At 41.4% G+C, this 24,497-nt stretch overlaps 1 protein-coding gene across 1 annotated transcript in view; it reads right to left on the reverse strand.

Annotated features, from left to right (window-relative positions):
• Positions 1-24,497, reverse strand: part of Grip1 (glutamate receptor interacting protein 1) — a 274,899-nt gene that overhangs the window by 123,653 nt on the left and 126,749 nt on the right. The window contains 2 exon segments of the mRNA XM_042054253.1: positions 20,801-20,946; positions 22,987-23,062. Of these exon segments, the coding sequence (XP_041910187.1) occupies positions 20,801-20,946; positions 22,987-23,062 (222 nt within the window).

A 24,497-nucleotide genomic window follows, 5' to 3' on the forward strand; every position in this document is an offset into this window, starting at 1 on the left:
TATATTCATATGTATGTATGAAGCTCTGGGTTTGCTCCATGGCAACGCAGTAAAGTTACAACAGATGGTGATTGTGGGTGACGGCCTCTGGGCATGTCTGCGGAGGGCTACCTGGATTACACTGAGGGGGAAGACTTGCCTACTGTGGGCAGCACCATTCCCTGGCTGGGATCCTGATCTGCAGCAATGGAGAGGGAGCTGAGTGTCAGCCGCATTCATTGCTCTCTGTTCCTGGCTGTGGATGTGATGTGACCAGATGCTTCAAGCCCTTGCAGCTTTCAGCTTCTGATGAACCACACCCTTGAACTGTGAGTGCAAATGCTATAATAATTGGGAAAAACTAAGACAGGAAGACAGATAGAGACAGTGAGCGAGCCTTGCACGGGTACTGTCTTTGGATGTCCTGTCTAGCTATGTGATTAGCTGCTCTCCCCTCTAAGTCTGCCATGATGCTTTTCAGTAGACCCCCACCACACATCATGCTAATATGGCTGGCATCCCACCCGCCCCAGGTATTTCTTAATAGTGACAAATGGTCTAATATAACTACAGTGTATATTTTGTTCATGTCCACAGAAATAGGGAGGGCAACAGATTTTTTTTTCCCAAAATGCAAGAGCTAACCTGCTGCTTCATTTCAAACTCTTCACTGGAACTGCAAGTGAATTACATCATACCAACTCTTACATAAGCACAGGCTCCTTTCCCGGCTACTTCCTCCCTCCCTAGGCAAGCTACAGTCTACATTTCTAGGTTCTAATGGTGATCTGAGCTCCATAGCACTGCCTGGAAATCTGCAAAGATGTCTCTAGGTCTATTTAAGACACCGAGAGAGTAAGGAAAAAAGAGGTAGGGAGGATTCCAGAAAAGTCATTCTTCACTCCCGTGAACTGAGTGGATTTACCATAATTTAAATCAATAAAAATGCCACAATGATTAAGTACCAGTAGATAATAATGAATTTATTGTCTCAGTTTCTTACCTCCGACTTAGAACTTTCTGAGGCACTCAACATTAAGTATTTGATGTTTTATTTTTTTTTAAATAGTGAGCGAGTATGGGCATTCAAAAATTGTACTTAGTCATAAAACTATATTTTAAACAGTTAAAAAATCACTTTTATTTGTAAATATCTCTGTAATATTTTTTTAGTTTTAAAAAACAATAAGTGAACTTCATTACAAATTGAAAATGTAAGTTTAGAAAATGTGAAGACACATCGTAATACTTGCTCTGTTGACTTCACGACTTTCATCTGAAATCATAATAATTTATGCATCTGCTATACTTTCTATTAATGTGTTGGGGCTACAGTATCATAATTGTGAAGTCTACCTGGGTCTAATCCTAAATTCAACACTAAATGATTTGTGCAACCTTGGCAGAGCAGCTTCATCTGTGGAAAGGAAGGACGTGTGTGTCGTGGGCTACTGCAGTAATCACAACTGGCACACAACAAAGAAATCACAACTGCCACACAACAATGTAATCACAACTGCCACACCACAGTGTAATCACAACTGCTGCACAACAAAGTCCCTTGCACAAATCCACACCCATTCTCTCCTCCTGGGGTTATTACAAGGAGCACCCACTGACAGCTATGCCACTCACTGGTTAATGTGAAGCAAACTCATGGTCTTTGCTTGGCCAAGAGAAAGAGGGAGCAGCGGCTCTGAAGCTCAAAACATAAAGGTCTTATTTACACGCTTCGGAACTTCTAGCTAACGTCTGTTGGCCCCCAGGAAAATTACAGCAAGGAGCAGAGAAGGGAGGGGCAAACAGGTTGCACAGCTCCCTGATATGGTTTCCCAGATGGTTACACTTCCATGTGTAGTTCCACTTACTGAGTTTGTGGCTGATTTCACTATACCCTTCCTGTGCTTCTAGGTTATCCATAGTGCTCTGGATCTAGGCTTCTTGTAAGGACTCTAAATGCATTCACATGTGGAATATCGGAACCATGCTAGTTATGAATATTAAACTAATTTTTAGTGTTTTCCATAGGTAGAATATTTAACATTTCCAAATAATATCCTCAACTTGACTGAACAGACTGAAGCATTTCTTAGGTCCTTATGTTCCTTCCTCAGTCTAAGAATTCTGTAGGAAAGGCTACCTGCATTTCCTGGGATTTTATTTGAACAGTATGACCTTTGGAGCAATTCCATGATGTACAAAAGAGCCTTTTGCTGGGTGTGGTAGCACACACCTTTAATTCCAGCGCTGAGATGCAGAGGCAGGAGGATCTCTGTGAGTTCAAGGCTCTATGAGTGTCAGGGCTACATCAAGAGACTGTCTTTCAAAACAAACCTTGCCCCCTGAAGGAAACCAAAGCAAAAACTATACAAACAAAACCCAAACAAAACTGAACCAACTTTTAAGGATCTTATCAGAAGGGTAATGTTAGGTAATCACCACCTCTGGGAAACAAGAGGTCAGTGTGAGACCCTCATCCCTTATTCTCAAAGGGGCGAGAAGAATTTTCCTAGCAGAATGTTTCCCCAGGAAGATAGTGGCCTTCCCATCTCTCACCAGGGAGATTCTGAGTACAAGGTCACTTTGCTCAGCCCAGTTAGCCACCTGGTACAGGCTGATAAAGATGGCCTAACTCAAGAACAAGGAGAAAGCTGACTTAACAGAATGGGAAGGAGCAAAAGTCATTGTACCCATGCCAAAGCAGCTTCAAAGATTCCCTTTGTAGTTATGCCTTAAAAGCTTACCCCACAGAGGAGATACAACTCCTCTCTACCTCGTTGTAAGGGGGATGGAGATGAGTTCCAAACATGTTTGTATTATGCTGATTAAACCTGGCTTATTACAGTCTGGACCTCCCTGCTGGTCTCTCTCTGTGGGTCGTAATCTGGGCACAACAGTCAGAGAGCCAAACAGGTCTCCACAATGGGTGACATATCTCAAGGGATAGGTAGGGACGTTCCAGAGTCTGAAGCAGGCTAGCAGCAGTAAGGAACTATGTGCGTAACAACACCCATGCGGCTTTCTGGGAGGCCAAGCACAGCACTGCCTTAGCACTGAGACTCACTTTTAAGAATGAAAGAGTACAAAAAATAAAATAAACAAAACAACAACAACAACAAAGAATGAAAGAGTACTCCCCCTTCCCCTGTCTGACTCGGGGAGCGGTTAAGTCATTTTCCTTTCCTATTCTCTTGAGAGCCACAGACTTCAGTGTGCCACAACGAATGTTTCCAGAGAGCCAAAAATATCGTCACATATTCTGCTTGTTCGAAGGTCTGGCACAGCCCTGAAGTTATGGCTGCATATGTCTAAGAGAGCGTTCCTAGATACACACAGTGTGGAGGCTCTGGGGAAAGGAGCTGTGTCCTATGGCAGAGGGTGAAAACTGAGTCGAATGACACTCATATTCCCTAACACAGCCCAAGCTGTAACAAAGAAACCAGGATACAAAATGACCTCCTAGCACTTGTAGATTCCGCCAGCCAACACAGACATCAGGTGACTTCCTGATCTACCCCAGAGGCCCATACTTGCTGCCTTGCTGAATAGAGATCTAAAAAAGATGCTGGTCTTGGCCCGATGCTTTCATCTATAGCCGAGAGAATGTTTCTTTAAGAGGAGAAGGGAGATGGAGAGGGAAAGGAGACAAACGTGGGTGGGGGTGGGGGTGGGGGTAAGATAGGACAGAACAGGAAGAAGGCAGGGGAGAGCCGAGAAGACAGAAGAGTGACATTCAGTAGGGTGCAAACTGCAGTGTAAGCCGTTCCTGGGTTTCTTACCTCCGGAGTGCTCCAAGAAAGAGTAAATGTTTACTCTCAATTTAGAAGAAACATGGGGGACACACTGCTTTTAAGCTGTCTGCATAGAATTCATGTGACAAATATTTAATGTGTGCAGTCTTTGTGTGTGGTAGGCTACATGCTGTACATACAGTATATATATGTATGGCTATACATACATATAGATATAATATACATATTTTTATTGTCTCCGAGTTCCTGGCCTTCTCAGTTTAGTGAAGGAGAGCAGTGGTTTCTCTCACCAACAAATTACCACTATAATTGTGACAATAACCACGAAGGGAAAGTGAAGGTCCCCTGAGGGGGGAATGGGACACGCAGTTTGATGTTCATGGGGAAGAAGTTTCTCAAGTGATGATGCCTTCAAGGGTATGAGCGGGGAAAGAATGTGTATTTTGATATACATAGGAGTTAGAGAGTAATTTCGTTGGAGAAGAGTATTTGGTGTTATGAAGAGAGAGTCCGGACAGGCCAAAGAAGAGAATCTCTTGGAGACTGGAGGGGCTTGATGGGAAGGCCGCTCCAGGGACAGTGCCTTCTGGGAGTTGTAGACAAGGCTTGGCGCTAGTGATGAGGCAGGACTTATACTCCCACTCAGGAACGAGAATTTGAGTGGGAGTGGCTTGAGGGATGGCGGTAGACACAAGGTGAAAAGGATGGCACTTCACGGAGAGATGGAGTCTAGGAGGGCGCGTGCAAGTGGGTTGTGTAAGGCAACAACCGTGATCAGACAGGAGTGAGGGCCCCGTGTAAAGCCCCGTGTGAGCGAGAAAGGGAAGGCTCAGTGTGCCCAGGCTTTTCAGTGGAAACTGCTCCATGGAGGCACTTCTGAAGAAGAGGGAAATAAAAGAATCGGCTCCAGGAAAGGAACAAGAAGAGCTGATCTACACAGACCGTCAGGATGATCTAGCAGGTGCGGCAGGGAAAACTGCTCCAATTGATTAAATTGCTTTGTAACAGAAAGTTCTGGACACAGGAAGAAAAGTTTGTATTCTGGCTTTCTTACCTTCTTCTTGGGCAAGTCCTTGTACTCCCTCTCAAATGAAGCCTTATCTCTTTAAGTAGAAATCCAATGATGTCATTTTTATGAAGTATGCTGGGCATTATAGACAGTCTGCAAATGGAGGTCACTATTCCTGCACTCTGCTTGCAGTGACATCGTATTAGAGAAGGGGCAGAGTTCCGACTAGGACTTAACTGTGTCACCTAGTGTTTCTCTTTCAAAATCTAGCTTAATTTGCGCCTTTCTAACTTCTTGAAGCTCCTATGGGCAGTGACTGAAGCCCCAACATCTTTGATGTATCTCAGCTTACAGATCCGACTGATCAGGATGAGAAGCTGCAGAGGAAAGGCTCTGCCTGACAAGAACAGACCATTTGGAGTGTTTCTACTCTATGCCCACAGAGCTCTGTGGAAAACAGGTGTGTAAACATATGTAATCTTACATGTGGATCTATTTTAAAATATTGGTATCCTTTTACTCGAGAGCACACACCGCTTATGCAGATGACCTGAGTTTTGTTCCCAGCTCCTATGTCAGGTAGTTTACTACTACTTGTGGCTCCAGCTCCAGGAGATCTGAAGCTCTCGTCTGGCCTCCAAGGGCATCTTCTGCACTCAAGGGCACATACCCACATGTGGATGTACAGGCATATACACAGTTAAAAACAAAACCTTAAAAATAATGGTATTAGAAAAGAAATACAGCATTAGGTAATGCTTAAAGGGAATATTTATGAGATATTCGCTGAGAAAGAGCAAAAATTTCCCAAAGATTGTGTACTTCAAAGCTCTTACGGGGCCTTCTAGATGGGCACCTTTTAGCACTGAACATTGAATATCTGTGACTATAAAGCCTATAAAGTCTTGTATGTTTGTGTAGAAATTAGTGTTTGTAATGCAATAAAAAATTTAAAATAGCATGCGTATAATATTTGTACACTGCCACAAGAAATAGATACAATGTTGATTACTAAATGCACTTGAAATAAAGCTGCTAAAAATGGCCATCCAAAAAAAAAAATTAGTGTTTGTTCACTTTTGCAAATGGACTCACCAGGCATGTGTGAACCTCCCTGTTACTGTAGAAAACACATGGATCCTCCCAATAATCAGAGTGTGCCAGACTCTGGTGGCCAATATGGTCCTCTTAGCCATTCACCATAACCAAGGAGTAGCTGACACCCTACCAAGCTATCACAAGGGGAAAGCAGAATGTAAAACTGTGGGGAAAACTAGAAACATACGAGAAAGTATTTTGAATATTATTGAGTGTGGGAAAAACATAGGCTCAACATGAATTATCCTCATTTGTTTATTTAACCAACCCCAAACTCTGCCATCTGTGTTTGGAGAGCCCTACAGAGGACAATATAGGTAAGGAGCCACCCTGTCCTACAGGAGAAGAACGCTATGCAGAGTTGCAAGACTACTACGCCCAAAGGAATGAAGAATAGGAAGCATATATTTACAACACATTATAGAATTAAAGGGATAGAAGGACCATTTCTAGTCAGGTTTATGAAGTCTACCTCCAAAATTAGAACACACTGGAAATATAATACTAGCAAAGTGAGGAAATTCACCTGACATCAACAATAACAAAAACAACTTCTGTGTGTGCTGGGTATTTTTTAATGTATTAAACAAATTTAGTTATCACAGCAACCATGGCAGAGTTCCTTATAGAGTTGAGAGAATATGGGACTTAGGGAGGTCACACGTCTAGTATGTTGCAGAGTTAAGAATCAAGTGCGAATCCATTGGATCATTATATCCTAGTGTCCCCAGGTCAGAGGAAGCACACAAGCTGAAACCCGGGACAGAAATCAGTCAGTGTCCCAGGTAGCAGAAGCTGGACAGAAAGAAACCTGGAGAGGAGCTAGGTTGGGTCAGTGTCTGGATTTTATTTCATTGTCCAGCAAATGGACAGATGTTTAGACTGAGATGACAATTGTGGGAATTGCTGTCAAGGTGAGGAGGTGGGTGACAGGGGTTTCAAGTGTTCTTATTGTGTTGTCCTTGTTTTAAAATAAAACAGTTCTGTAGGGGAGGCGGCCTATGTGCACACGGCCTTTCAATGCTCCTTGCAGACGACTTCTCTGAGGTCACGGTGGTTTAAAGTGGGGACCTCCCTGAGCCATAGAAATCCATAAAGATTAGCCAAAAGCCTTCTACCTTATCCCTTCTCCTACTTTATGGTCACCCACACCTTTAGGTAGAAAGAACAGGTGCTTCCACAGAAAGAGGATAAATCACATTGGCGTTTCTTCCATGTGGTCTTCCACCTGCTTCTGAGAACTGAAGCGACAGCTGAGAAAAGCCCTTGTGTAGCTGACCAGTAACTGAGAATGTCCTCACCAAGATGTTCCAACCTCCCAACCTCGAGGAAGTTTCAGAGCATGTTGTAGGGAGTGGACGGAGTTCTGAGAGATGTGTGCTGTGGACATCAGCGTGGTCATGCCAAGGACCCATGCCTTAGACCCACAGGTGTGGCCAAGTAATCCCCGGGGCGAGGGTCAGAGGGCTGGCAAAGCTTTCTCTCCTAGTTCAAGTGTGAATGTTGACAGTGTGTTCAGAAGATGCCCACTACAGCTTTCTTCCCCTGGATGTCTGTGGTCTGATGACTGTTCCCACATTGAGACTTATTCTAGCAAGATTAGCTAGACCCCTCTCTGATCCAACTGTACACCATAAACAGCACCTCCTTCTTTATCTGTATATAATAACCTGACTCCTTGTTCAGCTGGATGCAGTAACCCACCTGCCTGTATATAATTAGCATGCGGACATTCTGGGATGCTGCAGCTTCTCGGCTGGCAGCCCAGATATCCTGACTCTACTTTTTCTGTGACCATGTGTCTAGCATTTCTTCATTCACTTCCTTGCTGCAACTAGTTAAGGTGCCAGGACCCAAGACATGCAAGAAGTAGAATCGTGTGTTTCTGATTCTGTCACTATCCCTGTGGTGACAAAGACTGGTCATGTGTAAGACAGGGATGCCACTGGGTACTTCAGTGGGAAGTCCAGGGGCTTAGTGCTTTGGTGGTAAGGTTGACAGTGTTAATGGGATATGTTAATGTGATATTTGAACAGCCACTAGCATGGAAGAATTAATAAAAATGGGATCCTTTTTACTTACGGCAGAAACTGAAGTAAATATTTGTTTGCCAAAGAGAGCCAAAGCATTTGGAAAAGGCACAGAAGAGGGACATGCCTGATGGGACTATTTCCGTCTTCGGCTTCCTTGAAGGTTACAGCTTACCGTACGTGCAATAGTGTTTCAGGGAAGTATGAAGACCAATATTTTTCCCCAGTGAAAGACAGTTTGGAACTGATTTCATGAGCAAAGGAGATACAATTAATCTGTCTCCATGAAGGGAATAATCTTGATTGGTACTTTGAAGGCAGACGACAAAATATAGGCCCAGGCTGACATTATGATTAATAACCAAGCTTGTCTGCATCTCATTTTTGAAAAGGAAAAGCCAGTCTGGACTAGCTAATACACATAACCTCAGAGGAATTTGCCACTTGAAGGGAGAAACCCCCTGGCTGAGCTACTGCTCATCTTCCTAAACTGTGTGAAAATTGAAGGGCTACTTTGCCCCAAAAGGGTATACGTGATGTTAAACCATCATGTACAATCTGAAGTGAAAGAATTTTGACTGAAGGGGAAGCCTAGCCAAAAACCTTGTTTTGTAAGGCGTGTCCCCCTTGGTCTAAAGGCGTGTCCCCCTTGGTCTAAAGGCGTGTCCCTCTTAGGCGTGTCCCTCTTAGGCGTGTCCCCCTTAGGCTAATATTGACTTATAAAATCTTGCAGGCCTGCGGCCCGCCTGCTCTTTGTTTTCCTGCCCTCCTCGCTGGAACCTTGGATTTGTAAGTTCCCTTTCCTTTCCTTTATTAAAACTGAATTATATATATTAAAGCTTGTCTGGTGAATCATAACTGCCGATCAACCACGCACCTTCATTTGACCAAGTTTTGGTTAACTTAATAGATGTCTCAAAACACCAAGATCAAATTCTTATAGGCAGGGACAGTATGCCAACCACGGGGGAAAGGGAGGCTAAGCGGCAGTCTGGGGAATGTGTTACTGTTGGCGGCACTGCTGGGTCTGAGGTAATGACCAATCAATGGCCAACTTTCTTACAGACACTGAGGTTAGCTGTGACCATTTTCAATCAGCTTAATCTAATATGAAAAGTTATTTTCAAGTGTAGGAGTTTTAGTTGGGGTTTGTGGTTTCAACAATAAAGGAAGGAGTGGTGACAGACATTAGAATATTTAAATTCAAAGACGTTGCTCAGTCGAGGAGTTGGAAGAATCTCTGAGCTAACATGGTATAGTCTCCTAAGTGTAATTATGGAGAGTGTTTAAAATATGCAGAGATCTTTGTGATTCTATCATGGAAAATATCCCCTTAAATATAAACCCTTTTTATATTTAGAAATTTAGATGCTCAATTATTAATGTGATACACTTATTCTGATACTCGTTTATCACCTTAACACTTACTATACTCAACTTCTAGAAGGAACTAGTGAGTGACTCTATAGTGCTTATGTTAGTATTACTTACATATTTAAGACTGTTTATGTATGTCTTTTACAATAGAGTTAGCTAACCAAATTACCTTATGTTCTAGGAGCCAATGAGCCATTATGGATGAGGCTTTGAGAGACCAGCATGAGACAGCAGTATCACCTGGCTGGGAACAGAATGGAGAGCTGGGGTGGCTCACCCACAGGACTGGGAGAATGGCCCACGCTAGCGCTCAGGAGCCACACTGAACATTTTAGTTCTTATTTCAGCCATTCCACCGCAAATCTTCACATTCCTTTGAAGCTTCTTGCAGTGGTGGTCTTGTTTCTGAAAGAGTCCACAGACTGGGAGCTGCTGGGACTCACCGCAGGTCTCTGGTGCAGGGAGTTGATTTGAGATGCCAAAGAGAACATATGCCATGCAAAAGGCAGTGTGAGAGTCAAACCAAGCTGGTCCTTACGCAGAAGACGGCTAAGCCCAATAATTAAATGTTAATAGCAGCCAGATATTTAGGTTTATTTTAAAGCAAAAGCCTTTGTTTCCTAGTGTCATAAGATGATCCCAACTCTTCAAGGGCACCGTGAAGACCATAGTATGCATCCATGTTGAATACCTGTGTTTTATAACAGTGTACTGTCTCTTTAAGAGGAATTTAAAAAAAGTATGGATCATCCTGTTGTATGCAGTGAATAGAGAATAGTGAAATATGCAGGTACTGCAGGAGTTCTCAACCTGTGAGTCACAACTCCTTTGGCAAACCTCTGTCTCCAAAATTACTTACGATGCAATTCATAACAGTAGCAAAATTACAGATGTGAAGTAGCCACAAAAATAAATTTAAAGTTGGGGATCACCACTACATGAGGAACCATATTAAAGGGTCACAGCATTATAAAGGGTGAAATCCACTAAGTTACAGCAGCAAGACGATAAAGTGTTTCAATTTGCAGCATTTACCAGTAGAATGACTCGAAAGGGAATCACCTATGGACCATGAACCAGCCTTTGGACCACTGGCTGGAGCACTGCTTGATCTCTAAGTGACTATGATGGGGGATTTTGGTTGTTCACTTGATTAGAGTAAGAAAAGTCTGGACAAAGAGTTGGTTCTTCGAGAAAATCAGCAAAATAGACAAACCTTTATCAAACTAACCAAAGGACAAAGGAATATCCAAATCAACAAAATCAGAAATGAAAAGGGGGACATAACAACAAACATGGAGGAAATCCAGAGAATCATTAGGTCATATTTTGAAAACCTGTACTCCACAAAATTGGAAAACTTAAAGGAAACGGACAACTTTCTGGATAAGCATCACTTACCAAAATTAAATCAAGACCAGATAAGCAAATTAAATAGACCTATAACTGTTAATGAAATAGAAACAGTCATTAAAAGTCTCCCAACCAGAAAAAGCCCGGGACCACATGGTTTCAGCACAGAATTCCACAAGATTTTAAAGAACTAATACCAATATTTCTCGAACTGTTCCACACAATAGAAACAGAAGAAACATTGCCAAAGTCTTTTTATGAGGCTACAATTACCCTGATACCCAAACCACATAAAGATATTACTAAGAAAGAGAATTACAAACCAGTCTCACTCATGAACATTGATGTAAAAATACTCAACAAAATACTGGAAAATTGAATTCAAGCACACATCAGAAAAATCATCCACCATGATCAAGTTGGCTTCATCCCAGAGATGCAGGAATGATTCAACATATGAAAATCTGTCAATGTAACCCACCATATAAACAAACTGAAAAAAAAAAAACCATGTGATCATCTCATTAGATGCTGTAAAAGCCTTTGGCAAAATACAACATCACTTCACGATAAAGGTCTTGGACAGAGCAGGGATTCAAAAAACATACCTAAATATAATAAAGACAATATACAGCAAGCCAACAACCAACATCAAGCTAAATGGAGAGAAACTCACAGCTATTCCACTGAAATCAGGAACAACACAAGGTTGTCAATCTCTCCATATCTATTCAATATCGTTCTTGAGGTCCTAGCTAGAGCAATAAGACATCAAAAGGAAATCAAGGGGATACAAATCGGAAAAGAAGTCAAACTCTCTCTATTTGCTGATAATATGATAGTTTACATAAGTGACCCCAAAAATTCTACCATGGAACTTCTACAACTCATAAGCACTTTCAGTAATGTAGCAGGATACAAGATTAACTCAAAAAAAAAAAATCAGTAGCTCTCCTTTACACAGATGATAAATGGGCTGAGAAAAAAAATCAAAGAAACATCACCTTTCACAATAACTACAAATAGCATAAAATATCTCGGAATAATCTAACTGTAACCAAACAAGTGGAAGATCTGTATGACAAGAACTTTAAATCTTTTAAGAAAGAAATTAAAGAGGACACCAGAAAATAGAGAGATCTTCCATGCTCCTGGGTAGGTAGAATTAACGTTGTAAAAATGGCAATCTTACCAAAAGCAATCTACAGATTCAATGTAATACCCACTAAAATTACAGCAAAATTCCTCACAGATCTTGGAAGAACAGTACTCAATTTTATATGGAAGGCAAAAATCTTAGGATAGCCAAAACAGTCGTGTTCAGTAAAGGAACTTCTGGAGGCATCACAATCCCTTACTTCAAACTCTACTACAGAGCTACAGTACTGAAAACAGCCTGGTATTCGCATGAAAACAGACAGGAGGACCAATGGAACCGAATTGAAGACCCAGATATTAATCCATCTTCGAACACCTGATTTTTGACAAAGAAGCAAAAAATATAAAATGGAAAAAAGAAGGCATATTCAACAAATAGTGCTGGCATAACTGGATATTAATATGTAGAAGAATGAAAGTAGACCCATATATATCATTATACACAAAATTCAAGTCCAAATGGATCAAAGACCCCAATATAAAGCCAGCCACACTGAACCTCATAGAAGAGAAAATGGAAAGTATGCTTGAAGGCATTGACAAAGGAGACCACTCCCTAAAGCATAGACACTGAGAGAAACAATTAATAAATGGGACCTCCTGAAACTGAAAAGCTTCTGTAAAGCAAAAGACCCAGTCAATAAGACAAAATGGCAGCCTACAAAATTGGAAAAGATCTTCACCTACCCCACATCAGACACAAGGTCTAATATCCAAAATATACAAAGAACTCAAGAATTTTGTCATCAAAAGAACAAATAATCCAATAAAAAATGGGGTACAGACCTAAACAGAGAACTCACAACAGAAGAATCTAAAATGGCTGAAAGACACTTAAGGAAATGTTCAACATCCTTGGACATCAGAGAAATGCAAATCAAAACAACTCCTGAGATTCCATCTTATACCTGTAAGAATAGCCAAGATCAAAAACACTGATGACAACTTATGCTGGAGAGGTTGTGGGGTAAGGGAACACTCCTGCATTGCTGGTGGGGGTGCAAGCTGGTACAATCCCTTTGGATATCAGTATGGCAATTTCTCAGACAATTAGGAAACAACTTTCCTCAAGACCCAGCAATACTACTTTTGGGTATATAGACAATGGTTGCTCAAGCATGAGACAAAGACATATATGTGCTCAACTATGTTCATAGCAGCATTGTTTGTCATAGCCAGAACCTGGAAAGAATTGACTGAAGAATGGATAAGGAAAATATGGTACATTTACACAGTGGAATACTACATAGCATTAAAAAATGACATCTTGAGATTTACAGGCAAAAAGATGGATCTAGATAAAATCATATTGAGTGAGTTAACTCAGACCCAGAAAGACAAATATCATATGTACTCACTCATAAGTGGCCTTTAGCCATAAAGCAAAGAAAACTAGCCTATAATTCACAATCCCAGAGAACCTAGACAATAATGAAGACCCTGGGGGAGACATACATGGACCTAATCTACATGGGATGAAGAAAAAGCAAGGTCCCCTGAGTAAATTGGGAGCATGGGGACCATGGGAGAGGGTAGAAGGATGGGGGAGAGGAATGGAGGGGAGAAGAGAAAAATGTATAGTTCAATAAGATCAATAAAAAGGTTAAAAAATGTCTAGAACATTAATAAGCATCTCCACAGGGATGTTTGTGAGGGTGTTTCTAGAGAGGACTGACTGTTGGTGGGGGATAGGGCTAGCCCTAAATGTCAGTGGCACCATTCATTGGGCTGGGATTTAGGACAAACAAGAAAACAAGCGTTCTCTTTTCTCTTCTCATAATCCATTGAGCTGCTGTCTCCCACTGCTACAGGGAGGAGCCATTCCTGTCACCTTGCTTTCCTAGCTATGACGGACTTATAGCCCTCAGCCCTTAACTGTGAGCCAGAGTAAACACTTCCTGTCCTGCGTTGCTTTTTGCTGGGTATCTGGTCACAGAAACAAGCCAAATAACCAATACAGTGGGTATTGCAAGGTGACTGACACTGTTGTTATCTGTGTACCTGGAGCACTCATGTAGGCCATGCAAAAGTTCAACATGCTCTTGTCCAATGAACTTGGGTAAAATCTCAAAGTTGTTCTCTGTACACTGCTTCAGAGGGTCACCTTCCATCAATCAGATAGGACATAGAAATAAAAAAAATATTGATGTTCCCTATTCTAGACAAATCTCATATATTATGTATATAGTTTCAAGATACTTTACCCATTTGCTTAAAATATGTACAGAAATGTGATATAATATGCAACACAGCAAGCTATGGAGATGAATGTAAACTCTGAGAGTCACATACTCACTTATTTGCTCAATAAATGTGGCAGAGAGCTCACTTTGTGCCAGGTGCTTTGCTGGGCACTGGAGTTAGTCTGGTTTCTACTGCTCATCTCAATTGGCTGTTTTCTGCTGGTATTTCTTTTCTAGTTTGTTTGTAACCATGTTAGCTGTGGTGGAGAGTCTTTGCAGCCAAAGTCCATGAACTCACATGCCAAGGATTTCCACACCCAGTTCCCAGATCTAGTGAACATTATGCTTCTCCCATGATTTCATTATGCCACATGTCACAGATGACCTTAAAACGGGGCAGGATGATCTTGGAGGTCTAATGCAATCAAGTGAGTCCTTAGAAGTAGAAGAGCTTCTCTACATTAGTAGAAGAGGAAGTCAGTGGAAGAAATCATTGGGAAGGACTGCACATAGCATTTCTTTCTTGTTTGAACATGTAATAGGGAATGCAGTAGAGAGAATGATAGTATTTTATAAGAGCTCATTTTAAGATATACCTTTAATCCCAGCACTGGTGAGACAGAGATAGGTAGATCTCTTTGAGTTTGAGGATAGCCTTATCTACAAAGTGGGTTCCAGGACAGCAGGGCTGTTACAACAGAGAAACCCTGTCTCAAAACCCCCACAAAAGAATTCATTTCTAGATAAAAATTGTAAAAGACAATATAACTATCATTTCATGGGAGTAACATTCTAAAAAGACGGTTTGGTACAGGAGAATTGTCTGTATTCTGTCAATCATATTTTAAATGAACGCTGATTGGCCAGGCAGGAAGTATAGGCGGGTCAACCAGACAGGAAGTAGAGGCAGGGTGATGAGAACAGGAGAATTCAGGGGGAGGAGAAAGCCCATTCCTCCCATTCCTGCCCAGACCACCAAAGAAGCAGGATGTGACTGCCCCGCTGAGAAAGGTACCGAGCCCTATGTGGCTAACATAGATAAGAATAATGGGTTAATATAAGTGATAACAGCTAATAAGAAGCCTGAGCTAATGGGCCAATCAGTTTATAACCTATTGTAGACACTCTGTGTGATTCTTTGGGGCTAAACGGCTGTGGGAACCAGGCAGACAGAAACCCCAATAAGCAACCTGAGCTCACCCCCATGTTACAACGGTTGGCATTTAAAAATTATGTGTTCATTTTATGAAGGATACTCTTGGCTCCTGTTTATGGTATTTTCTAATAAAATAAAAAAGTATGCCAGTGACAGGCTCACCAAGTGGCACACTGTGACTACTGAAGGAATCCTTGCCATTCTCCCTTTTTGGTCAACTGAGGACACACGAGGCAGCTGTGGAAACATGAATATTGTCTTTGAATATGAAAACTGCCATCATAAGTCCCACTTAGGACTTGTAGCCAAGAATTCATAGGTGGAGGTTGTATATTCCGATTCTTTGTGAAGACAAATCCACCATGTTTAAAGGTTTGCAACACCCAAATCTATTTCTATTTAAATAGTTGCTCACAAATTGTTATTTTCATTTGCTCAGGATTGAATGCATGTAGGTAAGGACTCTCCGCATGATTGCACAGAGATGTAATGTCCTGGGGTACTTGGAGTGAAACATTAATTTCTCTTCTTATTAATCCTTAGTTCTTCATGCTACTACCATCTAACAGAATATAATATAGGTTTGAATATGAGCATATAAAATGATATCCAGTTTGTCTTTAATCCCAGCACTTGTGAGGCAGAGGCAGACAGATCTCAGTGAGTTCAAGGCCAGCTGGGTCTACCAAGTGAGTTCTGGGATAGGCAGAACCATTACACAGAGAAACTCTGTCTCTCAAAACAAAACAAAAAATTGGTATCTAATGAGAGAGTTAAAGACTTACAGGATTCAGAGAAACACCATGGGTAGTTTAAGAAGCACTGAGACTGAAAGTTTGCGGATGTTACTCTGCATTGTAAGACAAAACCATAAATCAGAAAATAACTTCATTTTGAACATGAAGCATAAATATTGATGTTTTGGTACATTCTACAAACACCCACTTAATAATGATTGGTCATAAGGACAGCTAATCCATAAGCAAAATATTGTGGAATCTACAGTTGTCATCAAGAGCCTTCCTTCTATGCATACCTGATGGCTCCCTGTGAGGTATAATGGAATAAACAAAGGCATGCTTAGTGTTTCTTCCAGTCTATGGAACCCTGTGTCACAACACACACACACCACACACACACACACACACACACACACACACACACACACACACACAGAGCTCAGGCAAATGTAAATGTAAATACCCCTGCAATGTGTCTGGAAGGGAAGAGAGTGTCTTCCCTTCTCATTCAAAGGGGGAATAAAATGAGAAGAAGATTGAGTCATCCAAATGCACTGCACCAATGAGAAGGTGGGCTTGACCTGAGTCTTGGTGATAAACACTGGGCACAGCAGTGGGAAGGGTCAGGGCAACTGGGAGGAAGACTGTGGTTGACTTTTTCCATCTTTATTATCAACTACAATAATATGTTGGCTGTATTTGAAATTCACCAGATCATTATAGTCATTATCTACAGTATGGAAAGAAAACATTTACATAATACAACACGAAGGTTTTTTTTTTCCCCAGCTAACCAGAGCTCCATGTTCACTGATGACTATCCCCAAATTGTAAAGAAAGCAACTATTAGAGAATCATGAAGTGTTTAAAAATAGCTAAGGCAAGTTCTAAATCAGAATAGATTTGGTGAAATCTTTATGCCCTTTGACTCTGTAAAACTGACCTAAAGATTGATGTTCAGAACAATAATCTTATTTTAAAAATATTTATCTTTATTTTATGTGTATGACTGTTGTGTTGCCGTGCATGTAAGTGTACCACATGTCTACAGTGCCCTCAGAGGTCAGAATAGGTAACTTTATTCATGGAACTGGAATGACAGACATTTGGGGGCTATAACATGTGGCTTGGGAACAGAACTGAGGCTCTCATGTTTGAGAACCTTCATGTTTCTCTGAATGTTTGAGTCACCTCTCCAGCACAATATCTATAAGATGACTCTGTGTTACTTTACTTAAAGAGTCTAATACCAAAGTTAATTTGCATTCTCAGAAATATATTTTGAAAACATTGTGAGCAAAAGCATATGAAAATAAGCACTTGTGTAAACTTTTAGAAAAAAAAAAAAACAATCCAGGCTGTATAATTTCCCAGATAGTCCTTTGAGAAAGGATGACATATTTTCATAAACTAAAGCAAAAGCTGTATTTTAATCCAGGGCAATGGGAGACTTGGGATTCATTTTAGAGACATAGAACATAGAAAACTCAACTTTCATTTCCTCACAGCTAATAATAGTTTGGTTATGTGAGAACTTTGCATGTATTTGTTGACTTAATACATCCACCAACATTTAGAAGAACTGTTGCTTCCTTGCCATCCCTATTTTAGACATGACTTTCTAGACCAGTTGGCCTGGAAAGGTGAAACAATTTGTCCTAGGTCAACAGAAGCCAGAACTCAAAACAAGTTCATCCAAAGACTCTGCATTCTGTGTTAGGGCCTTTTTTTTTAAGAAAAATTTTTCCTTCAGTCTCAGGCTTCCCTTGTTATTATATTACTTTTCTAAGTGCAGGACCCTTAGTTTCCTCCTAATTATTTGATAATATACTTCAAGAACATCAAAATGGAGGGATTTTTTTCCCTTGTAAATATTTAAAATAAAATACATTTGCATTTGTTAAGTACATTGATGTGTTAAGCGGCATATATGCATGGACCATCATAGCAGCTTGCAAATGCAATAGTGGGAGTCTCATCATTTTATACAGGATGTGCTGGTTTGAAAGAAAATGTCCCCCAAAGGCCTACAGGAAATGCCACTATTCGGAGGCCTGGCCTTATTGGGCAGGTGTGGCTTTATTGGAGGAAGTGTGTCACTAGGGGGATGGGCTTTGAGGTCTCAGATGCTCAAGCCAGCCCTAGTGTGGCTCAGTTATTGCTCCTGCTCCCTGCCAATCTGGATGCAGAGCTCTCAGCTCTCTTCCAGCACGATGCCTGCCTGCACACCACCATCCTTCCCGCCATGGAGATAACGGACTAAATCTCTGAACTGTAAGCCATACCAATTAACTCCTTTACAGGAGTTCTGTGGTCATGGTGTCTCCTCACAGCAACAGAAACCCTCACTGAGACACCGGAGAAGTGTGGCCTCCATGGCTCTAAACTGCCTAGGTTCACGGTGCCCATCACTGGTGGCTCCTCTCAACTCCCTGTGCAGTTTCTTTACTTTGCTGATGTTCAACTACTGGTTGCTCTGAGAACCGCCCTTGGAATGCCTGTAGTTTTGTGCAAGATCATTTCCCTTGCTTTAACTCAGACGCGTGGGTTTAAGGGTCCTCTCTGTGAGGAAGTTGTGACAGTTTTCTTTCTTGCTCTGACCTATGTGCTGAACTATGGGCTAAGACACCCAGTAGTTCTCTCATAGCTCTTCATAGATAATAATACATGTCCCCAGTTTAACATTCAAAACCGAATCCTTGCTTTTCTTGAGAGTCATTCTTTCTACACTCTTCTTTCATTAAAATGTTAACACAGTCTAAATACCACCCCAGTTAATTAACTTTTTTATCTTCAAAGAATTTTTCAAGTAGGTCACTGAAACTGCCCAAACCTTTTAATCTAAAATTTATTAACAATATATCTGATTCTAAGATGAGATACTGATACCAAAATTGTACACAAACATACACATTTCTTAAGACATGATTTGGGTATGGGAAAGAAAAAGTTAACAGCCATCTTCCACTGGCAAATGAAAAGGTGCTTCATGTTATCCATCCAGGGAATATGTATTAAATGATGTACAGTGTGATCCCAAAGCACACACTCTGGAATGAATGGGATGGAAAAGACAAGAATACCAAGTGCTGGGTGAGAAGGGAAGCAAAGGAAATTCTCACATGCTTTCATTGGACATAAAATGTTTTACACCTAATTACATCACAAATGAACACCTATTATTTTCTTTGTCTACTAAATATAATCTACTTGAAGAAATAAAAACCTTGCTGGTTTATGTCCACTATGCATATAATCTATGAAGACACTGCCACTCAAGTATCATGCACTTCGATTTATAATCAACCCATATTCTCTCTCAGTCCTCCCTTTGGCTATGTTTTTTTTTTCAAGATTTATATATTTATTATGTATATAGTGTTCTGCAGGCCAGAAGAAGGCACCAGATCTTACTACAGATGGTTGTGAACCACCATGTCGTTACTGGGAATTGAACTCAGGATCTCTGGAATACCTGGCAGTGCTCTTAACCACTGAGTCATCTCTCCAGCCCTCCTCCCATTGGCTATCTTGCTAGTCCTTTTCCTCTCCCTTCCCCTAGGTAGAACTTCTTCCACTTTAATACTCACTCTCTCTCTCTCTCTCTCTCTATATATATATATATATATATATATACACACACACACACACATATATGTATATATATAGTTGCACATCTACATTTTTGTAACATTATTTACAATAGCAAATTAAAGATTCATTGAGTGTCAACCGTCAAATGAATAAAGAAAATAGATGTATATACACACATGTGCCCTTGAGTTTTATTTAGCCATAAAGAAGAATGAAATTATGTTGTTTGTAAGAAAATGGATGGATGTGTGCATCGTGAGAATAAGAGCTGTACTAGAGAAATATTATTTCTCTGTCTCATTCAGGCATTGTTGTCTCCCCTACAAGCGCAGAGAGTGGGCCATATTCCTACACACAGTGATTCATGCAGTCGCCAGCATTTACTCTGAGTTATTAAAGTCATTAAGAATCTTTGAGGAGAAACTCAGACTGGCTTCTTTTCCTGTCATATCACTCTCAAGACGTCTGGCTGCTAGGGCTGTCTTGCAATGACATGAAATTCAGAAAGCCAGAACTCAAGTTTTATGATATTGGAGGTAAAAAGTAGTTTACTGCTATTTTTAAATTTAAAAAAATACAAAAAATTTGATTTGTATGGGAGACACGATTGCTAGGTCAAGCCCTGAGGGAACATGGCTTCATAACTGAAGCTGTGAACAGGGAAACTCTGCACCACTGAAAAGCAGCAGTTACCTCTTCCTGAATTCAGAGTAAAATCGTGACACCCCAGCTGCTATGAGAGGGCGGCTAGTCACAGCTACCCCACGTGACTGCAGGAATAGACAGCTGACTAGAGCTTAAGAGGTCACACTCTTGGGGCTTCCAACATACCCATGATGGAGACATCGTATTCTAACATACCCATGACGGAGACATCGTATTCCAACATACCTATGATGGAGACATCGTATTCCAACATACCCATGACGGAGACATCGTATTCTAACATACCCATGACAGAGGCATCGTATTCTAACATACCCATGACGGAGACATCGTATTCCAACATACCCACGATGGAGACATCGTATTCCAACATACCCATGACGGAGACATCGTATTCTAACATACCCATGACGGAGACATCGTATTCCAACATACCCATGATGGAGACATCGCATTCCAACATACCCATGACAGAGACATCGTATTCTAACATACCCATGACAGAGACATCATATTCCAACATACCCATGACGGAGACATGGTATTCTAACATACCCATGACGGAGACATCGTATTCCAACATACCCATGATGGAGACATCGTATTCCAACATACCCATGACGGAGACATCGTATTCCAACATACCCATGACAGAGACATCGTATTCCAACATACCCATGACGGAGACATGGTATTCTAACATACCCATGACGGAGACATCGTATTCTATCAGTAGCGTTGCTTCTTGTCCACACTGTTTAAGAATACTCATGGCCTCAGCATGGGTGCTTCCAAGAAGCCGAATTCCATCCACACTGAGCAACCTGTCTCCAGGTTTGATGGTGCCCTCTCTAGAGAGAGAATAAAGGAGCGGTCTTGAGTAATTTCGCACAGTGGGGCCCAGCTTTAATAGCCTCTTAGCCAGCACATGCTTCCAAGCGCATGCTTGCTGCCATCCATCCCATTTGCATTCTTTTCAGCATCAAGAATGACAGCGAGAGTGTAAAGAGGCAACCCCGAACAGAAAATTGCTGTAATACAAAAACCAGTAATGAGAAAATAACCACACAGTAGCAAATAACCCGGTCACCCACAGTTAACTCTTGGAGGACAGAAGTACGGGGGCCCATTTTCCTGCTTTTAGGCTTTCACGTGAAGTTTAAAATTGATTTATTGGAGCCCAGGAAATAGCATTCACCTATTTTTCCCCCAAAGTCAGGTTGAACAGAGAAGCCTTCTAATTTCAGCCCACTTATTAGCTGTGAACCCAGGCGGAATAGGGAGTGTGGGTGAGAATTTCTAGTCTATACATTTCCCTACTGAGTTATGAAGCCATTTAGCAATCATTATGCCAATCCGGCCTCACCTGCCCTGGACGAGGCCAGCCAATAATAGTCTCCCTGCTGTGAACACGGAGACTCAAGCACCAGGAGATGATGGCAAGACATTAATGGCACCATGGGGATGGGGTCAAAGACGCCTCTGCTTGGGGGAAGGGTATGAGATGAAAAAGCTAAAAAGCAGCCTGACAAGTGTGGGACCCAGGGAGGATTGTCTCTAAAACAAACATCGTTCATCTAGATAATTCTAAAGTTTCACATTCGGTGCTAGGGTTTTTTTTTTTGGATCCGAATTTCATTTGACAATAATTTGTAGTTTGCTCCTGACGTCCCTGCCAACCCTAACAGTGAAGATTAATGAGAAATGTGTATACGATTATTTTCTTTAGAAAGAGGAGTCCCCAAAGAAAGGAAAAAGGTGAAACTCTCTGATGTTTGTATTTTGTGCTGTCCTCTGCAAAGGCAAAGAGATGCTAGCTGCTGGCACAGCCGAGAATCCAATAGCTCTTCATTTTCCTATTTTACAGGAAATATTATCTGCCTTAGACGTGAGCTCACGGCATGAGCTCTGGAGGACCATCACACCTGAATATGTGCCCTAGTTCTTTCTAAAATCTGTCTTAACCATCCTGGGCCGTGGTTTGATCAGCTGGAAGAAAATAAGAACGCTTCATTTATAGGGTGATTGTAAGGCTAAAATAATGTGATATTCACTACGCATGTAATGCACTTTCTGGAATGTCGAAAGTGCTTCATACATAAATAGTATTTATTATGGTAACTTATTTCCCAAACATTAAAAAAAAAAACTCTCTTGATTCCAAATGGATAGACAGAGGCAGTTAGTGTATCTACTTACTACTCTTTAGCAGTATCTATGGAAGAAGTTGTGTTCCTCCGTTATTCTTGAGTTCACTTTTGCCTTCAGAAAACAACACAGACACAAGCATTTCCAGACACCTAGATTGTGAGTTTACTTGGGACCTAGCAAGGCTCATGAGAAAACATCCACAAGCACTTTTCCTTAATATACTCAAATTCTCAAGGAAGGGAAATCTCTAGAGGTTGACAAAACTCCTTTCAACTGAGTAAATGTCACTCCTCAGTGATGGACCCGGTCACTACCACGAGGTGACGCCACAGCACCCGCCCGTCTTCCCATGGAACATGGCAGTGCAGAAGGACACAGGCCAACTATCTATCTGCCTTGGAAGAGCCTGCTTCTTTCCATAAGAGCTTCTGGCGGGTCTGGCCACCCAACACACCCTTTGCTAAAAGCAAGCAACCCTGAAAGGTTGCCCGTGTTGTCTGTGTCTGTGATGGAGGAATTGAGCTCAGAATTGAGGACTTGCCAGAGAGAAAGCATAGTGTAGGAAGGATGAGGAGGAGGCAACACCTTCTTTTCTCTGCTCCCTCAGCTCAAGCCTCTCAGCTTCCACATTCGCACATATATACTCGACATCCAGATGTTACAATTGGTCATTTTCTCTTTCCCAGTCCCCAACTGTATCCAGTCTGTTCTGGACAAGGATGCAGGAAGAGGGAATTTACCTGTCAGCAGGCCCGCCGGGACGGACACACGTTATCACAACCGGGCGAGACTTATTTCTGTCATCATGAGCTCCCCCTAGGGCAAAGAAAAAGAAGAAAAGAGGAGGACATCTTTAAATACTCTCATATTTTATAAAGAATTACTTACAAAGTGCCAGCGGACATGTAGCAGTGTACTTACGGATATATGGAGGAGTGGAGGATTTGCAACATGCCCTCTGGCATGGAAAACCCTTAAAGGGCTTATTTAGTTTAGGCAGAATGGTTTTGAAGACACTACCTCTCCACTTCTCAATACGCATAAACAGTAATCAGAACGATAGAAGACATTTGATAGCTGGAATGGCATGGGACTTACTAATTGAAACTACTGGTCCAATGAGGACATATCCCAGTCATAAACAATGCTCAGGTACGCACACCTTATGCTTAGCATCATGGGATCTAGTACAGATGAAGAAGCAAGTCTCAGACCACATATAAAAGAAACTCAAGAAAAGTGACCTTTGGTTAAAAAAAAGAAAGAAAGAAATGGTGGTACACATTTATGATTCCCGCACTTGGGAAGCTGAGGCAGGAGGAATCCCCATGAGTATGAAGGCAACCTGGTCAATGGGTCATGTAGTGCATTCCAAGCCTGCCTGGGTAATAGAATATGATCCTGTCTAGATAGAACACAACAAAGTGGTTCAAATGGCCACTATCAAAAATATAGCATTCAAAATATCGGGGGAAAACTTGGCAGGGCTTGTTGCACTGAATGCAAATGGGAATTTGAATATTTTGTGTAAGATAACTTTCTCTAGAAGAGTTTGTGAACTATCACATAGAGCTTTAGGTGGAAATTCCCATAACCCATGGCAAATTTTCCTTTTGATCCAGGACCAGTTTGTACAACTTCCTTTATCTGTGCTCCCCAGCATGTGCCTGTGCCCCCAGTGGTGGACTACCACTAGGTCTGAGGCAGCCATTCCACATCTGGACAGGACAGAGCTCACCATCTTTTTCCTAGTAGTAGCTGACACCTTTCAAGTCATACATTGGTTCTTGTTATATAGTCTGGAATACACACACACACACACACACACACACACACACACACACACACACACACACAGCTCCTCTTTAATGAGTGTGTGGTATAACAGACTGTTATTTTCCAGTCTTGGCAGAGGGGAGGTAAATGAAAGGAATCCAGTCCAAGAGAAAAGTGCCATTTGCTTTTGCGGGGTATTTCTAAAAGATCCATTTGTTCTTCTATGACAGAACAGATTTAGAAAAGAGGGCAGGCTGAAGCCAGCGAGAAACCTTCCTGTGATTTTCTCTGATCCAAATTTAAAAACAAAACCACTGAATGCATGTTAATTAAGTTACGCACTTCTTGGTAGGTGACATCTTATCATCTTTGACATAATGCACTAAATAAGGCACTTAGGTCCTAGGAGTTTGAGCTTGCAAAGCAAAAGCGGTCGCTCAGACCAGCGATGTTCACTGCTTATAATGATTAGCAT

This window comes from Arvicola amphibius, chromosome 17, assembly GCF_903992535.2.
Source record: "Arvicola amphibius chromosome 17, mArvAmp1.2, whole genome shotgun sequence".
In the NCBI taxonomy this organism is placed as follows: domain Eukaryota; kingdom Metazoa; phylum Chordata; class Mammalia; order Rodentia; family Cricetidae; genus Arvicola; species Arvicola amphibius.